General features: G+C 52.4%; 1 protein-coding gene across 2 annotated transcripts in view; it reads left to right on the top strand.

The window, feature by feature from the left end:
- Positions 1-18,418, top strand: part of SLC7A1 (solute carrier family 7 member 1) — a 60,540-nt gene that overhangs the window by 30,791 nt on the left and 11,331 nt on the right. The window contains exons 2-5 of one of the 2 annotated variants that reach the window (XM_025262891.3): positions 81-176; positions 12,772-13,156; positions 14,562-14,720; positions 16,377-16,551. In XM_025262891.3, coding sequence (XP_025118676.1) covers positions 12,787-13,156; positions 14,562-14,720; positions 16,377-16,551 — 704 coding nt within the window. In that variant the 5' untranslated portion in view covers positions 81-176; positions 12,772-12,786. The remainder of the gene's footprint in view (positions 1-80; positions 177-12,771; positions 13,157-14,561; positions 14,721-16,376; positions 16,552-18,418) is intronic. The other variant, XM_025262892.3, reaches the window with a different exon arrangement.

Here is an 18,418-nt window from a genome sequence, read left to right as displayed (position 1 = left end):
TCCTCCCTGCATCGGCCATGGGCTTGGAGGTTCTGAGCCCCCAGATGGAGTCTAACGTGGTCTCTTCCTTTGCCTCCTAGGAGCCAGCGGCCCCCTCTCCATCCTCCTGAGACACCATTGCTCCAGGACCAGGGACCCCCCAGTGACGAGGCGACAGTCCTTACGTCGTAGTCCAGGTGCAGTCCAGCAGGAGGGTCTGCTCTTGGTGCCGGGATGTTACTCATTTAGGCCTTTCCTTGGCTGTCGGCTTTTTAAGTTAACTGACAGCTAAGCCCTAAGTCTTCTTTTTAACATCTCACTGGCCTGCCTCAGTCAGCTCTTCTGTCTCACCTGGAAAGGCTTGTCTTCACTCTCATGGGCTCTTGAGTTTCTGTGTGCACTTCTGCTCCGTCCAGACTGCTTGACGTCCTGGGATGGCAGGGCCTTCGGTCCAGGGCGCGTGGTGGGGAGCAGGTGTCTCTGCACTCAGGGCTTTGTCCATGTGGCCTGCCATCCTCGGAGGGACTGGGCCCCGCGGGTGGCCGCAACGCCATGGCCTCAATGTATCTGTTCCTCATCTGCCTGTGATTCTTGGAGCCGTTGTGGTCTCAGGTTCAAGGGCCTGTTCCAGTCTGCATCCTGGCCCCCATGCCTCTCAGTCCTCAGCCTTTCACTCTACTCCTCAAGAGTTCTCCCACAGCTTGTTCCTGGGTGCCATAACCAGTGTATTTCAGGCTGGTCCTTGGAGCCCCAGAGTCCAGGGGTGGGGGCAAGGTGGGACAGGAACAGGCATGGAGAGCAGGGAAGGCCAAGGCCGGCCAGGGGATCTCTGTGTCCCTCATGTCCCTGTAAATAAGAGTGGGTCCAGGGACTTCCCTGGTGGTCCAGTGGTTATGAGCTTCCACTGCAGGAGGCCTGGGTTCAATCCCTGGTCACGTAACTAAGATCCCACATGCCACGTGGTACAGCCAAAAAATTAAAACTTAATAAATACAATGAGAGTGGGTCTAGTTTCACCTGTTGCTTATATTTGCATCTGGCATAGGATGTCGTTTGGGGAAAAAGGATCCTACTGTATAAGTGCTGGACAGTTATTGCTCAGGTTATTTTTTTATAAGTAACTGGTCACCGAGTATGGAGGCTTCACTTTTGTCACTGTTTCATTCATCACAAAGTTTTTCAGAGGTGTGTGTGTAAAAGAACTGCAGTTGCCCACTCACCCCCCCACACACATTCCTACAGTCCTCTGGACCTTTATATTCTTAATTTTGAGTGTAGAGCCCCATCGAGAAGACACACGTAGTCAGGATCAGCGGCCCTCGCTGAGTCCTTCATCAGGAGACTGGGGGGCGCGTAGCTGTGACCTTTGCCATGTAGAGACCCCCTGAGGGAGGGAGCAGGGCTCCCCAGCTCCTCCCTGCAGGCAGGGGGAAGCTCTGAGTGAGCCCCGTATGTGTGAGCTTTCCCATGTCATTGAGCGAGAACCAGTTAACCGCAGGCCAGAAAATGAGCCCTGGCTTATGGCGAGGCCCGGGGTCAGGTTCCAGTGGCATTCCAGAGGGACAGCCTGTCTTCAAGGTCATGGCCCTGGAGCTTCCATCACAGCAGAGCCAGGGGCTCTGCCTGTGACGTCGGTGTGACCACCGTCCATCCTTCACACTCAGTGCCATAGGCCAGCCCTGGCCTCGTGTCCACGCTCTTGGCCACTTTGTCCATCTCAGGCTTCACCGTGATCCTCCGGTGCATTTTCTCCTGGCTCTTGATCGTCAGTCCTGCGTTATGGTGTCCACAGGCCCTCGTGCACTTGGCCGCTTGCTCCCGAATCTGCGGAGTGACTTCAGGTCCACGGCGGCATGTTCTCTGTGAGGGAGACAATTCTGTTACTGCCCGCTGGATGTTACCCCACGTGTATGATGTAACAGAAATCCCCACGCTGGGAAAGTGTACAAACAGGTGCTTGGGGGTCGGCCTGCAGACAGGTGGGGTGCGGAGCCAAGAAGGGGTCCACGGTGTTTCCTTCAGACTTTAAATGCTTTTTCTCTTGGGGGCGAGTGTCTGAAGTCTTGGCCACCAGAGAAGCAGGTTGTACACACACCAGCACAACCTGTCATGAAATGTGCCTTTCCTGCTGGGACTTATCCCTGCCCAGCAAGCCCTGCACAGGTAATCCCCATGGTAACCAGGGGCTCCAAGAGGACAGGGATGGAGCAAATGCAGGAACATGGGAAAGGACAGAGTATCTGCTTGCACACAGGCACTTTGTCAGCTGGATCAAAATACCCTGCTCAAAGGCTAATGTGTCAATTCTCCCCAGATAAAGGCGGGTGGCAGTCTGGGACCGTCTCCGCTCGGGTCTGTCCTGCCCAGTAAGACCTGATTAATCCTCATGGTGGTATGTGGTTGATGCCCTCAACCCTTCCTTTACATAAAAGGTTTACATCTCAAGTGTGCATCCCTCAGACGCCCAGCCGCAGCTCTCCTGGCTGCTCCCCGCAGCCCAGCCCAGCCTCACCTGTTCAGCCTGGTGGGCCTGAGCTGTGCCTCTCAGGCAGGTGAGCGTGTGACCTGCCGAAAAGTGGGGAGGGTGAACCTGAAATTTCCCATATGTCCCGCACCATGGATAGCACAGAAACACGTGTCTGCTGGTTTCTCTCTCCCAGCTTTTGAATAACCTGCAAACCACTTTGTTCTTCGCTTTTCTTTAACCTCTTCTTTGGAACTCACATTGGTTTCTGTAATTTCAGGCAAAGTCCCCAAATGGTACAGTTTAGGCCCAGAGAAATGTCTAGGGACATGGTCCACGACTGCCTATTACAAATCCTTTCCTCTTGGCTGTTTCTCTAGTTAAAAAAAATTGGCCGAATATTGATAGTTTCATATAGCTCAACCTAATCATGCGTAAGAGACTTTGTACACAGCCATGTCTTAGCATCAAGGGGCTGCCCTGGGGGTGCAGGTCTCCAGAGGAGTTTCCTTGTTGTTTTCTGGGTCAGCCCAACAGGAAATCCTCTCTCTTGCTTTGGGGAATTTCTCAGTGTGCACGTATGCAGAGAGAAAACGTAATGAAACTCCACGTACCCAGGTACCTCCCAGGCGGACTCTTTAAGAGATTTCCTTCCCCTCAGTTCAGAAGCAGTAAGCAGTCACTGAAAGAATGTTAAAATGCTGGCGAAAATGCCAGTAATCTGTCCACAGACACTGCCTTGATTCTCCTTCCAGACCAGTCTGAGTATACACTCACACTTGTGTGTGTTACTGTTAATTTTCTACCAGTCTGAGTATACACACACACGTGTGTTCCTGTTATTTTCAACCAGTCTGAGTATACAGTCACACATGTGTGTTCCTGTTATTTTCAACCAGTCTGAGTATACACTCATACTCGCGTGTGTTCCTGTTATTTTCTTGGACCAGTCTGAGTATACACTCACACGTGTGTGTTCTTGTTATTTTCTACCAGTCTGAGTATATACTCATACTCACGTGTGTTCCTGTTATTTTCTACCAGTCTGAGTATACACTCACACATGTGTGTTCCTGTTATTTTCTACCAGTCTGAGTATACACGCACACTCGTGTGTGTTCCTGTTATTTTTTAGGGCTGCTGCCAGGCTCATTTGACTCTGTCCTCCTGCTTTTCTCAGAGACACGCGCTCTCCCAATGCAATATTTGATCTGTCTCTTTGGCAGCTTTTCCTCCATATGATTCTCCAGGCCCCTGCCCTCTGTGTGCTTTCCAGAACTCTCCCCTGAGGCCCCTGCTGGGCTCTGCTGCCCCAGTTACCTCCTTGTCCTCAGACCCAGAGAAAGCGCCTGTTGCTTCAAAGCCAGTGGCTCCTGGCCAGCGGCTGCGGGAAGTGGGCGGGTGACGCAGATCCACCCCACCGTGTGAGTAACTCATTGACTGGACTCGACAGGAGTAGTGGCATTCAGAAAGAGGTTGTCTTAACTCATGTGACTCCCTTATTTGTAGGATTTCAGATAAGTGACAAAGTTGAGTGTTGTCAGGCGGGAAAAAGAGTATATTTGGTCCAAGTCGTGTCACTCTGGCACCTGCCATGGAACAGGGCTCCTGGAGTCCGAGGATGTGGGTTCAAATCTTGGCTCCCTACTTAAAGTGAGGTGACTGTGGCTGGGGGTCCACCCATCCTCCTGGGAGAGCAGGGAGGCCTGTGCCTCTGCTGGTCTCTGGCGAGGACAAAGTGAACCCGCGCGTGTGTTTGTGTGTGTGGCGAGGAGCTGTGTGTCGGGTTGGTTTCAGGTGGACCCCAGCTCCCGAGAGTCTCTTTTCCAGATCGGTTTGGGGAAGCTGTCCCTGACTTCTCACAGCTACTTTACTTTTGAGCCAGTGCATTTTCTAGAAATTCTGAGTTTTTTCAGAGTAGCCTGTGGCAGTGGGAAGACTGGGGTAAGGGAGGAAGTGACAGGTATTTGAGGATTACAGTGGCCCCAGGCTTACGGGTAAGTAGGTGAATCTGTGAGAGTTTGCTGAGTGAGTAACTGAGTAAATGGGAAAATAATGGTCTGTGACCGAGCAGTGAAGTCAGATCTGCTGGGCAGGAGTCCCCGCCTTGCTTGGTTCCAGGGGCCGGCTGTCCTGGCGCTTTGTGAAAGAGGACATTTGGAGAAGGAGCCTCTGAAATCTCTAATATGCTTTTCAGGATTCCTTAGAGCCTGGAGAACTAAAGAAACAGCGTTCTGCCAGTAAGTCTGAATTCTGATCCCGGGGGAACTTTATTTAAGACATTTCCATTTGAGGTTGGAGAGCCAGACGAAGTGTCCACAGTTCGCACACACGCAACTTTACAAAGCCCGCTCACCAGCCCCTCTTCACCCGCACCCCACTCAGGTCCAGGCCCCTGCTGGGCTCTGGCTCATGGACCCTGCCCTGAGCCGGGGGGCCGTCCCTCGGCCCCGGGCCTACCTACAGAGTTTGTCCGTCACCGGCTTCAGTGAATCAGGTGGCGCACGTTCGCTTCTTTCCATCCCAGAGAAGTGAGAAGCACTAAGGCACGTGTTGGAGGAACTCTGAGCCCCTCATGAAACACAGGCTTCTGTTGTAACGTGTTTCCACACGCAGAACCGGGGCGTGTGTCTTGATAAAGCACGGCTTCCCTGGTGTGATAAAGCACGGCTTCCCTGGTGATGGAAACACTGTTGGGAGACGAAAAGACTTAGTCACATCCTGCTGGCTGCAGGAGGAAGCATTCCTAGATTTTATCTGATTTTCGTGAGGATGCACTTACTGGGTCGTCCACTGGCTTCTTGTCTGCTGTCTCTCTTGGATGTGGGCAAACGCTGTGGACAAGCTTGGGTGTGGGTAAGCCAGCAACGTTGACAGTGTCAGGCCAGGCGTCAGTTCATGACCGCCGTGTAATGGGGACCTCAAGCTGCCAGAATTTTTCTGCCTTGCTTCTGTGAGGGAGAGGCGATAGGCAGGTGCTGAGACTTAGAAGAAAGAACCAGAGCTGACTCTGCCTGGGAAGAACTTGCCTCTGAGCATGCCTGCCTGTGTATGCTGACTCGTGTCTGACTCTTTGCGACCCCATGGACTGTAGCCCGCCAGGCTCCTCTGTCCATGGGATTCTCCAGGCCGGAATACTGGAGTGGGTTGCCATGCCCTCCTCCAGGGGACCTTCCCGACCCAGGAATGGAACCCGTATCTCCTGCATTGCAGGCAGATTCTTTACCAAGCCACTAGGGAAGCCGTCTTAGTATACTCCTTGTGCCTTATCTGTCAAGGCAGGACCAGAGAGTCACCCCGTTTTTCAGATGTGGAAACTGAGGCCCCAGAGACATGCACTAGTTTAACCCAAGGAACCCTGGGCAGAGATGACAGGGACACCAGCTGTCCCCACAGTGGAGTACCTCCCACAACAGAAGGAACTGTTGGGAAACTTTTAAGGCCTCAGACGCAACTCCTTGTTGCTTGGGTTGAATTTTAACCCAAATAGCATCTTCTTACATGTGTATTCATTTAGAGAAACAGAACTGGACTCTTTGGTGACTCAAACCTTTGAATATTCAGCAAATGAGATCTCCTTTGACGGACAGACTTTTGAGTCATTGGAGGCAATGGTGAGGATGTTGCCTAAGATGAAGGACAGACGATCTCCTTTGACGGACAGACCCTTTTGAGTCATTGGAGGCAATGGTGAGGATGTTGCCTAAGATGAAGGACAGACGATCTCCTTTGACGGACAGACCCTTTTGAGTCATTGGAGGCAATGGTGAGGATGTTGCCTAAGATGAAGGACAGACGTCCAGCCAGTGTCCTGTTAAGTTTCCTGAAATTAAGTCAGTAATCGTACTGAGTGTGAGCTATGGGCCCTGTACGAGGTCTGGTCCCGTAAGTTCTGCTCGTGGGCCTTGTAGGTGCTGGGGGCAGAGGCGATTAGGTGAGGCCCTGCCGGTGGGACGTGTCGACGCTTAGCTCCAAGATGGGGGCTTGCACCACCACCACCCTCCCACCCACTGCCAGTTAGCTGCCCAGCCTCTCCCCGCACCCGCTCCACACTCCCGGGGCCCCGGGCATCCTGACTCAGAGGACAGCGCAGGCTCTGCAGGTGGTGAGGCATGGGTTTGAGCCCCGACTCCCATCTTTTGTTGGCTGCATGCCCTCCACCAAGTTACTGGCCCCGACTCTCTGCCTCTTCAGCTGGGACTGTGTTTCTGCTTTCCCCTAAGCCTGGCTGTGTCAGCCCAGGGCATCATACCAAAAGGGAGATTCCCTGAATTCAGGAGGAGTTCCATTCTGCCCTCAGCTTGTCCATTGCTGCCTGGGGTCAGATGAGTGTAGATCCCGGGGGACTTTAAAAGAGTCCGAGTCCTGAGGTCACATCTCATGGGGGTGTGGCTGGCCCCCAGCCACCGCAAACCTTCACTGCCCTGTGGTCCCCTCCTCCCCTCGCCTCCCCGCGGCCCCACTGTGAACCAGGTTCAGTTCTGTCGTTTCCTTAATCTCCTTCCACACGCCCACGTGTTGGGTCTTCATCTACGTCAACCAGTCCCCTCCATCCTCGTTTTATTTTTTTAACTTAAAAGTTCTTGCACCTGGACCTCCTGACACCTGGGGGAAGTGGATCTGGCTTGGAGAACAACTTCCTTCAACACAGATTGCATTCCTTGCGTGCATCTCTCCTCCTCTGCCATGGCCCGTGACCTGGAACGCTCTCGATTTGGACCACGTCTGGTTGAGATGGCTTCACCTCTGCTCCCTTCCTCATTAAAGCTGCAGGTGTTCCAGAGCCTTCAGGACTCCTGGGCAGCCCTGCCCCACTCGGCTGAAGGGGACCCGGGGACCACCCGTCCCCGGTCAGCGTCCTGTGTGGACCTCAGCGCGTCTGTCTCCTGCAGGAACGACAGGGTTTACTCTACATGACTCCCCTGCTTGGGACCACTCCCAAATATAATGACCACTTAAAAAAAAAAAAAGCAGACGTATGAAGAATCAAATGTCAATGTTAAGACTTTCTCCAAAGAATTTATGAACTTGGTATCTATCACAGCCTCCGTCTGTGACCTCTTCCCCTCCCTCCATGAAGCCATTAAGCTCTTCTTTTTCGGTAATGGGACTGTCATTAAATTTGAGTGAAAAAAAAATCATACAGTTCACACCTGCCTGCCTGTGTCAGACACCTTCAACACCGCATCCTAAAGTCTTTATCTCAGCAGTCTGGACCCGTTGGGCCATCTTGCTCCAACTGTTATATAGTGATCACTGGAATCAAACTTGGAGTTAGAAATTCTGTGGGAAAGGGACAGATTTCCTTTGCTTTTCTAAGAAGACATTCTTCCATAATGTGTGAGTCGGGAGTGAGAGAGAGCCAAAGCTCTTGCTGTTACAGGATTCCTGTCAAAAACTGGAATGAAAGTGTAGCTCTCGACTGTTGCAGAAATTTCTCCCTGGGAGACAGGATAACGTGATTTCCAGATAATGCTGTCAATGCAAACTGGGGGCTTTCTGCGTAAATCCTGACTGCAGGAAGTCTGTCCGAGCCTGACACTGGCGAGGCTGGCGTGCTTCAGTTGGTTTTACATGGAGAAGTTTCATTTGTTTTCAGCTGTTGGCTGAATGAGCAGCTCAGGAGTCCGGGCACGAACGTGAGTTGTGGGGTAATGTGCACAATACCGACAGATGATGCTGCCTGGAGAACACAGATTTTTCCGTTACTGCCAAGGAGAAAGAAAGGACGTTACTTTAAAATAAACCCAGGGCGGGGTTAGTGAGCATCTCAATGTCTCCCACCCTGGGAAGTAGAATTGGACACGGCACTCGTGCTGTCCGCACTCTCAGCCCTGGGGTTCGGCGGCGACTGGTTGCGTTCCTGCCCCAGTGGTTTCCAAGGGACTGGGTTTGCCCTTTCCCCAGACAGAGAGGGCGTGCTGGAGAGGCAGCCCAGGAGGAAACAGCCAGCCCTCCTGCGCTCCTGTTCACTGCACCCGAGCACTTCCCTCCAGCCTAGGACTCTTCCTGAGAAACAGTGGCTGCTGTCTCCCCACTTATAAGAAGTCAGCTATGTCCAGGGAGTCTCAACCAAAAAGTCCCTTTCACGTGTTTGCAGTCCAGTGTCTGGGTCTGAATGTACAGAACTCAGTGCCCCGGCCCCTTTATGTTAAAGATGGTGCTGGGTCCCCAGGGTTGGTTAAGTGGGTTCATGGAGAGGGGTAACCAGGGGCATGTGGCATGTTCACTGCATCTGCAGTGTCCAGGGGGCTCATTTCGGCCTGTAATGAGGTCAGTGGGCTCTCAGAAGGTGTGCCCCGGCATGCCCTTTGCCAGGTGTCCCAGCACAGTCACTCGGGCAGCTCTGGCTTCTTCCCCAGACAGCAGCCCCTGTGAGAAAGGTGTGTGGACTGTGGACCAGCCCTTCCCAGAGCCCAGGGTAGAGTGGTCTTTCAGAGGAAGGTGGTGCTCGCTCTAGCCTCCTGGGTCACTTTGGGAAGCCAAGGAAAGACCGTGCTGTTCAATTGCAGTGTCTTTGCTATGCACTTGGCTTTTATCGTTTTGAGGAGAGAATCCATTTGTTATGAACTAAAAACTACATCTAGGAGAAAATTCTGAAAGAGATGGGAATACCAGACCACCTGACCTGCCTCTTGAGAAATTTGTATGCAGGTCAGGAAGCAACAGTTAGAACTGGATATGGAACAACAGACTGGTTCCAAATAGGGAAAGGAGTATGTCAAGGCTGTATATTGTCACCCTGCTTATTTAACTTATATGCAGAGTACATCATGAGAAATGCTGGGCTGGATGAAGCACAAGCTGGAATCAAGATTGCCAGGAGAAATATCAATGTCAGATATGCAGATGACACCACCCTTATGGCAGAAAGTGAAAAGGAACTAAAGAGCCTCTTGATGAATGTGAAAGAGGAGAGTGAAAAAGTTGGCTTCAAACTCAACATTCAGAAAACGAAGATCATGGCATCTAGACCCATCACTTCATGGCAAATAGATGGGGAAACAGAAACAGTGAAAGATTTTATTTTGGGGGGCTCCAAAATCACTGCAGATGGTGACTGCAGCCCTGAAATTAAAAGATGCTTGCTCCTTGGAAGAAAAGCTATGACCAACCTAGACAGCATATTAAAAAGCAAAGACATTACTTTGCCAACAAAGGTCCATCTAGTCAAAGCTATGGTTTTTTCCAGTAGTCACATGTGGATGTGAGAGTTGGACTATAAAGAAAGCTGAGCACCGAAGAATTGATGCTTTTGAACTGTGGTGTTAGAGAAGACTTGAGAGTCCCTTGGACTGCAAAGAGATCCAACCAGTTCATCCTAAAGGAAATCAGTCCTGAATATTCATTGGAAGGACTGATGCTGAAGCTGAAACTCTAATCCTTTGGCTACCTGATGGGAAGAACTGACTCATTTGAAAAGACCTTGATACTGGGAAAGATTGAAGGCAGGAGGAGAAGGGGATGACAGAGGATGAGATGGTTAGATAGCATCACTGACTCAATGGACGTGAGTTTGAGCAAGCTCTAGGAGTTGGTGATGGACAGGGAGGCCTAGCATGCTGCAGTCCATGGGGTCGCAAAGAGTCGGACATGACTGAGTGACTGAACTGAACTTAGGAGAGTGTGGGAGTGGGTGCCTGCCCTCTCTAAACGTCAGTCCCATTTACCAATCACTTTAGAAGCAGGGCGGGTCGTCAGGTGCTCTCAGGCTTCACTTCCCTTCTGGGTTTTCCCTGAGATGATGCTGCCAAGTTATTCACCGCCTTTCCCACTGTCCCTGGCAGAGCCCTTCCGCTGAGGGTGGTGTTGAAATGGTGCATCTTCCCTTTTAACTTGTTATCCAAGCAGTGGTTTATTATAGGCTTTGTTGTGGTTCATAGTCTGGCTTGAATGAATTCAGGGAAATTCTGGAAGGAAGAAAGAAGAAGGCAGGACCAGGAGGACTTGCACCCCGGGCTTCCCAGACAGTGCTGGTCCCCAGCGGGTCCTCAGCACCTGCTCCCCCAGCACGGCCGCCTTGCTGGGACCCCTCAGGGCTCGGGGCTCCCGACCGAGCACCAGCAATGGGCCAGCGAGTGGCTGCAAGCATCCCGGGCACCGGCGCTCTCTGTTGTGTCTTCTGTTCCGTCCCTGCCCTCTCGGCTCTTATCAGACCTCTGACTTTCCTGCTCCGCTGCTGTTCCACTAATAAGGTCATCTTCCCTCATTTCCTCCCACTTCCGCCCCCCTCACCAAGGGTGATATCATTTCCTACCTCCCCCACCCACCAATGCCAGACCCAGATATGGAGCTGGCCCCCCTGCACCTTCCGAGCTCGTGACCCCATTTGACTCTTGGCTCTCTGCGTTATTTTTCGTCATCTTTACATGAAGGGTTTCCGACCGGAGGAGTTTATTCCCCATTCTAGCTGAAAACTTTTGAGTCTCAAGAAAGTGTTTTTTTCTCTTCTCTTGGCCCATCAGATAAAATGTGGAGAGGACCCCCACCAGTCCCTCTGTGACTCGCAGGGGGCCTGGCCTGAGGCCGGGCAGGGGACCGGCCCACAGGGGTGTGGGCAGGCAGTCCAGGGTTCCAGATGATTAGGTACGGACTCTGCCAGATCTGCTGTCTCCACTGAGACAATTGCGCTTTCCGGTCACTTAACTGCAGCAAAGTGAGGTAGATCAGGCAACACCAATTGGTCATCAAGGTGAATTTCTCGTGGCTCAGAGTCATAATGGTAGCTTGTCTCTGCACACGTTTAGGTTTGCAGGAAAACCGTGAGGGTAGTTCCTGCACGCCCACACCGTTTCATCTGAGATTAGCGTCTTAACCCTGGTGTGATATTTCGGCTGTGGCCAACCGCCTGGTATGGATACAGCTGGAGTCTGTGCTTTGTTCAGGCTTCCTGAGCTCTCCCCGCTGTCCTCCTCCCATCCCGGGGCCTCATCCCGTCCTCTAGGCTAGTGTCCTGTCTCCTGAGGCTCCTCCTGTTTGCACCAACTCACGGGCTTCTCTTGTTCTTGATGACACCCGAGGACTGAGCGCAACTGAAAAGAACGTGCACACACACACCAGGAGCGAAACGCAGGTGCTTTGTAGAGATTTCCTCTTCTGAGATTTGTCTGATACTTTTCTCAGGATTAGCCTGGGGTTACGGCTTTGGGGAGGAAGCTCTCTCTCCCTTCTCATTGCATCATACGCTCGACTATAACCTGTCACTTCCTGATGTGGACCTTGGCCGCCTGGCCGGGGTGATGTTCTGCCAGGGTTCCCGCTTCCCACACTGTCCTCTTTGGAATCGGGGCTCTGGTTCCCCCTCCTTGGGGCTCTGGGCAGGCCTCGCCCCCTTGGGACGAATTCTCCTGTGATTGGCCAGGGTCTCCCAGAGGGTGCTGACCAGGATGTGGTTCAGTGGGTGGCATCCTGGGCCCCATGGAGTGATAAGGTTCCTGTGAAGGCCGATGACTGGACCCTGTGTGCACCATCTGGACTGTATCACATAGCACTCTGCCCGCATTTTTGTGCAGAGGAAAAGTGCTTCCCAGAGTAACGACAGTTACAAGGGGCCCTAACTCGTAACAGTTCAATGCTTTTCTGCTCTGGGCATACTCTTTGGTAAGCTGGAGACAGCCTGGCTCCTGCTTGGTCCCGGGAAGGTCTGAAAAGTGTTGTCACTGCCATTGAAGGCCTCTGGGCTCTGATAGTTAAATTCATATTTAGTTTGGTTTGCCTTCCACAACAGCACACTTGGAATGTTGTTGTTTAGTCGCTCAGTCGTGTCCAGCTCTTTGCAACCCCATGAACTTGTAGCCTGCCAGGCTCTTCTGTCCCTGGGATTCTCCAGGCAAGAATACTGGAATGGGCTGCCATTTCCTTCTCCAGGGTTTCTTCCCGACCCAGGGATCAAACTTGCGTCTCCTGCATTGGCGGGTGAATTCTTTACTGTCTGAGCCACCTGGGAAATCCATACCCTTAGAATGACAGCTTACTTTTCCTGGTGAATTGTATGACTCTCAGCAGGAACAATGGGCTTAATTGCGCTTCTCTTGCTATTTCTGCCTGGAGAAGGCTCTCGATTGGGAACTGAAATCAGTGTGGGGGCTCAAGAGACCAGAGTCCCATCAGCAGGTGGGTTGGCCTCTGGGTGTTTCTCCCGCTGGTCACACCTGAGGCCGGGGAATCCGTGGGTGGGTGTTCTGCCCGCGGGTGGTGGGATCGTGAGAGGTGAGGCTTTAGCCACCAGTGACAGTGTGGGACCACGTGGCCCACCTGCTGCGATGAAGGGGTCCCTGGGTGAGACCAGAGCGCTAATGCAGCTCCCGCCTCTGTCCTCCCCTCCACAGACCTGCAGCCGCGGGATGGGGTGCACCGTGCTGAAGGGCGTCGGGCGGCAGATGCTGCGGCGGAAGGTGGTGGACTGCAGCCGCGAGGAGAGCCGGCTGTCGCGATGCCTGAACACGTTCGACCTGGTGGCGCTGGGGGTGGGCAGCACGCTGGGGGCCGGCGTGTACGTGCTGGCCGGGGCCGTGGCGCGGGAGGACGCTGGCCCCGCCATTGTCATCTCCTTCCTCATCGCCGCACTGGCCTCCGTGCTGGCTGGCCTCTGCTACGGCGAGTTTGGCGCGCGGGTCCCCAAGACGGGCTCGGCCTACCTCTATAGCTACGTCACCGTGGGCGAGCTCTGGGCCTTCATCACCGGCTGGAACCTCATCCTGTCCTACATCATCGGTAGGTCTCCACGCCGTACCCCACCTCCCTCCTGGTGTTCCCGCCCCAGCCTGGATCCCCAGACCCACGGGGTCTGGCTGCCCCCCCAGCTTGGCACCTCCTGCCTCCCCTCACTGCTGCAAGCTTTCCCTTTTCCTTTGGTGCAAGGTGGAGGCCTGCCGCATGTGGGACCCAGTGGGAACAAGCCCAGCCCCCAAGAGGCCAGTCTTGTTAGCACAGAGAGATGCAGAATCAGGCCGCTCGTAGCTAGTGAAAAAAGGACCTCGTCTCTTTCAGTCTTTTTCCTAATTACTCAAGTAAACAGAAAAATTTAAGAAATGCAGAAAAGCACAAAGAAGAAATTAGAAATTACCTAGCCTGACAGCCCAGCCTCTTGGTGGGAATGCGGCTACTTTAAAAGAGCCTTTACATTTCCAGAGAGCTTGCCTGTGAATAAAACAGAATGGTGAGCGTGAAGCTCCTGCCTTTCCTAAACCAACAGGTGACAGTTACCAGCAAGGCACCCTTTACAAATAAAGGAAGACGCCTTTTGTGGTGACTGGAACTTTAGTAGCATTTCCCGGGAAGCGTTGCTGGAAAAGCAGTGATGGGTGTTACTCGGATTGAGAGAACAGTCGGGTGCTCTTGGCTGTTGGGGTGGTGGTGGGGGGTGCTGGACTCCACACCTGTTGTTGTTCCGTGCAGTCAGAGCCTCGGGGCCCGTGGTCGCCCCAGGCCTGGCACAGAGCGGCAGAGGTGGCTGACTCTGGCAGGGGCGGGGGCGGGAGTTGGTGAGCCAGCCACTTGGCTGCTAGGGGAGGAGGCCAGCCCTGAGCCACCGCCCTTGATCCCCCGGCCCCCCTCTGGGAGGCAGGCCCTGTCAGCTTGGCTGCTGAGGGTCTTCGGGGAGGAATGTGGCCCCCACTGCCTATTGCAGCCCAGGGGTGGGTCGTGAGGTCCCCTGAATGGTCTGTCCCCAGGATTTCTTGTTACAGTGAAATAAAATAGGTAGAGTTCAGTACTGTCAGAGCGCCTCTTGGCGGTCAGGATGGTGTTATTTTGTTAAATTTTACTATGATTCAGCTACACGTAGGTTCAAAACACACGGTACATACACACACACACACACACACACACATACACATACACACTCTCACACTCACACACACACTCTCACACTCACACACATTTGTGTTGGTTGTGATGGAGAATGCATTTCGTCCCAGGGCCTACGTCTGGCTTCTCTGCAGACTCCAGCCAGCCCTCCCTTCTTGGTCAGCACATCCTGGAGTGCGGCGGCTGCCGCGGGGGTCCCTGCTCCCCAGCACCCGCAGGCTGTGAGCCCCTGCGGGTGCTGCAGACATTGACAACAGGCGCTGTGTTGACTGTTGCCTTCTCTTCCATCTGACAGTGTGTTTCTCCGCAGGTACCTCGAGCGTAGCGCGGGCCTGGAGTGCGACGTTTGATGAGCTGATTGGGAAGCCCATGGAGAAGTTCTTGCGGACGTACATGGCCCTGCATGCACCCGGGGTGCTGGCTGAGTACCCGGACATATTTGCCGTGATCATCATTCTCATCCTCACAGGTACAGCCACATGTCGGGTGCATCAGGAGGGGGACCAGGAGTCTGGGGTGAGGCTCAGGCTCCCTCCTTTTCTCTTTCTCCCATCCCCCCGTTTTCTTGTCTTCTTTAATTGATGCAGACATCTTTTCTTTTTTTTTGGTCAAAGTGGCTTCTCAGAGATTCACATAGGGTTGGCCTATTGAATAGGTTGAGTTGTGTGCTGTTTAATTAAAAGAGACTCTCAGGTGTTTGCATGTTTGTAGAGTAGGATTTCATTAGGGCTGCAGGCTTTGTATGGAGGTGACCCAGGAATACAAGTTCTTCTGACTCAGTGGATGACCATTTAGAAACGAGAGTTGGCCTTTGTCAGCCAGGACGACATGGAGGAACCAGGCCCGATGCTCACTGCACCTTGGGATTGGAGACAGCTCAGGGGGTTTGCACCCAACCAGCTGGCAAAACACCTCCTTAAATAATGAAGTTTCCCCACAAAGTTGCTGGCACAGGATTTTTAAATTGCAGACAGGGCTTGAACACAGCTGATGGCAGCTTCTTCTTAGTGACATTGACCCGAGTCTCAGCCACCAAGTTGGGAGTTCTGTTAATATACCCATTAAGCAGAAACTCAGATAAATTCTCTTTTGAGGTTAGAAGATTTGGGATGGGTTTTAAAAACATCCGTGCCTTGTTTTACACACCATGTAATTGAAATCGTTCTGCACAGGGTCAGTCTCAGTGGTACATCTGGTCCAGCTGGCGGGAACACGGATCAGAAATTAAGTCTTCACGAGTGAGATTTTCATAAGGACAGGAAGGTGGGAGGCTGAAGAACAAACACAGCGGAGTGTGATGTGTTCCCTGAATTGCTCCATGCCCTTCTAATGTCTGTATTTCAGAAATCAGTCTGACGTAGGGCATCTTTTATGTTAAAATGTGTAAGAGATGTCCAGTCAGATCGGTGGTCCCGTGTCACTGGGCACCTTCCCTGACTCTTTCCTGGCCGAGGGTTCACCACAGACGTGTGTCCTGTGTTCCCCAGGGTGGATCTGCAGCTTGCATAGTGTCACGTGTGCTTTTTCACCCAGTACTTTTTTATCTCGAGTTTTCGAGGTAGAGCTGGTCTGGCTCAGACAGTCTACGTGCACTGAGTCCCAGGAGGGGGACTCTGTGGCAGGACCCCCAGGTGGCCGTCACTGCGGACACTGCTAATACCCCACAGAGCATCTGAATGATTCCATGTCTGGAGAACTCTCTCTTTCTCTTGAGACACTGAACAGAGTGTCTCCTTGGAGGAAATGAACTCCTACCCACTGGGTGGTTCTCAGTGATGGAGGTTCGGGGAGAGCCTCCCTTCATCGCAGGGAGGGCTTTGCTGTTGAGGGGAGCCATTGGCTCAGACGTCCCCAGCCCTGCTGTCCCTGGGGTGCTCCTGGTTGTTGTCTCAATTCCACAAGGTGGCTGGAAGTCCAGCCCTGATGGCTTTGTTCAACACCCCACGGACTTGGGTTGTTTTGATCCCTGCCTCTAGGATGAGCGTCACTGCAGCCTCGTTCCTCTTCGGAGGTTTGACGCTGCTCAGATTCTTCTAACGTCACCTTCTCGTCCCCACCCCCCATCCCAGAGGGACTTTGGCCCGAGGTCAGCACGGAGGCCGTTTCTGTTTATGCCCTTTTGCAGGACTTTTAACTCTGGGTGTGAAAGAGTCAGCCATGGTCAACAAAATATTCACGTGTGTCAACGTTCTGGTGCTGGGCTTCATCATGGTGTCGGGGTTTGTGAAAGGATCAATTAAAAACTGGCAGCTCACGGAGCAGGACTTCCGGAACATGTCGGGTCACCTCTGCCTGAACAAGTGGGTATCCCTCTGACTCTGGGCGCCTGGGCGTGGTGCGGCTAGGGCGGACCTTGACTACCACAACACAGTCCAGCACGGTCTCTGTTAAAAAATGTAATTTGAGCTAGGATATTTTGTCATTACTGAATTGTTTTTTTTTTTTTTTTTTTTTTTTTGCAGTCAGATAGCTGAGGGTGTCTCCTTTGTCTGAAATTTGTGTTTTCTTGCCTTGTATTTGACTGTCTGTTGTATGACACAGGAAGATGCTGGGGAAACAGCGGCATCTCTGGATGCTGATTCCAAAACCCTGCCTCGGTGAGGACCGTGGTCAGGCTCACTCAGTTGTCCCTGTTTCCCCGTATCCTTTTTGATGATGGAACTCTGAATTTCCTTTTCGGAAAGGAAGATTTTCCTCTGCGGTACCACGCGGATGCTTCTTTCTTTTGAAATGCCTTCCTATCTGATCACCTTGAACGAAGAAGTCGGTGGAACTTTTTATCTCAGGTGTTCTTCAGAGTAGTTTTTCAGAACAACTGAAGTTATCACAACGTGATGATGACAACCTCTTTCACTCCCACTCCATGGGGGTGTGTCAGCCCTGAGACGCCACGGCCTCAGCGTCCTTCCACATTGGGCTCAGGACACCCAGGGCTGGAAGCAGGTGACTGGCCGGCTCTCCACCCTGTGCCTTTGCAGGCCTCTGGGCACGCCCTTACCAACAAGCTCACCTTGTTTCGGGAAACAAAAGCCAAACATTGGAATGGATCTCTCTGACCTTTTTTTTTTCTTTGGTCAGATTTTTTGATACATGTTAGGGTCTCAGGATGGAGAACTGGGAGTTCTAATTTTGTTTACAATTCTGTTTTAATTGTGGCTAAAGGTTAAACTGGTGCTTTGAAGAGATCCTCCTAAAATGCAGTGGCTTTACAAGGATATCTCAGCTGCAGGAATGATCAGTTGGGGGTGGCTGGCCAGCGTGGACACATGCAGGCTTACAGGGGCTGGATCGTCCACCTCGCTGACCCATTATCCTCAAGGACACAGTGTGGTCAGAGCTGGGCTGTGGGTGGGCACAGGCATGGCCCGGTTCTCCCACCAGGGACCAGAGTGCAAGGACCGTGCACTCAGATCTGGAAGATGTGTTCCTCCTGCCCACATCTCCCTGGCCAGAATCCAGTGGGGGGCCGCGTTCAGCTGCAAGAGAGGCCAGAAAGCCGAGTGGTCACATGTTGGGTTGACCTCTGATTAAGGCCCGGGTGCCCGGCGTGTCCTCTGATGGCCTGCTCCGTGGGCAGGTGCTTATCAGCAGCTGGTTCACTAACTGGAGCGCAGACAGGAAACGAACCCATGAAACTAGCTCTAACACCATATGGTCAACAGTTCAAACACAAAGAGCCTTCCTTTTGGGGACGAAACGTGACTACAGAGAATTGAGAGCTTTTAATAAGTCACTCCCCAGCATTCCTGAGTCTCGTTCGTGCCAAATTTATCAGCGCCCGTTAATTCTGGGCGGAGTAGGGCCAATTTGAAATATGTTTTGGAGTAACCCAGTCGACTCGGAAAGCTTCACGGGCCCCCTCACCAGTCACTGTGAGCCGGTGAAGAGTTGAGTGGAGATGGCGCCTCTTGTCTCCTGGTTGTCTGTCTAGATTTAGTCTTCTTGATGTTTTTTTGTTTTTGTTTTTGTTTTTTTTAATTAATTAATTTATTTTATTTGGAGGCTAATTACTTTACAATACTGTAGTCTTTTTTGCCATACGTTGACATGAATCAGCCACTGGTGTACATGTGTCTCCCATCCATCCGGAACCCACCTCCCTCCCCATCCCATCCCTCAGGGTTGTCCCAGTTTGATGCATGACACAGGGCATTCATACTGTTATGA

Source organism: Bubalus bubalis, chromosome 13, assembly GCF_019923935.1.
Source record: "Bubalus bubalis isolate 160015118507 breed Murrah chromosome 13, NDDB_SH_1, whole genome shotgun sequence".
Lineage (NCBI taxonomy): Eukaryota > Metazoa > Chordata > Mammalia > Artiodactyla > Bovidae > Bubalus > Bubalus bubalis.
This window is presented reverse-complemented; position numbering and strand designations above follow the sequence as displayed.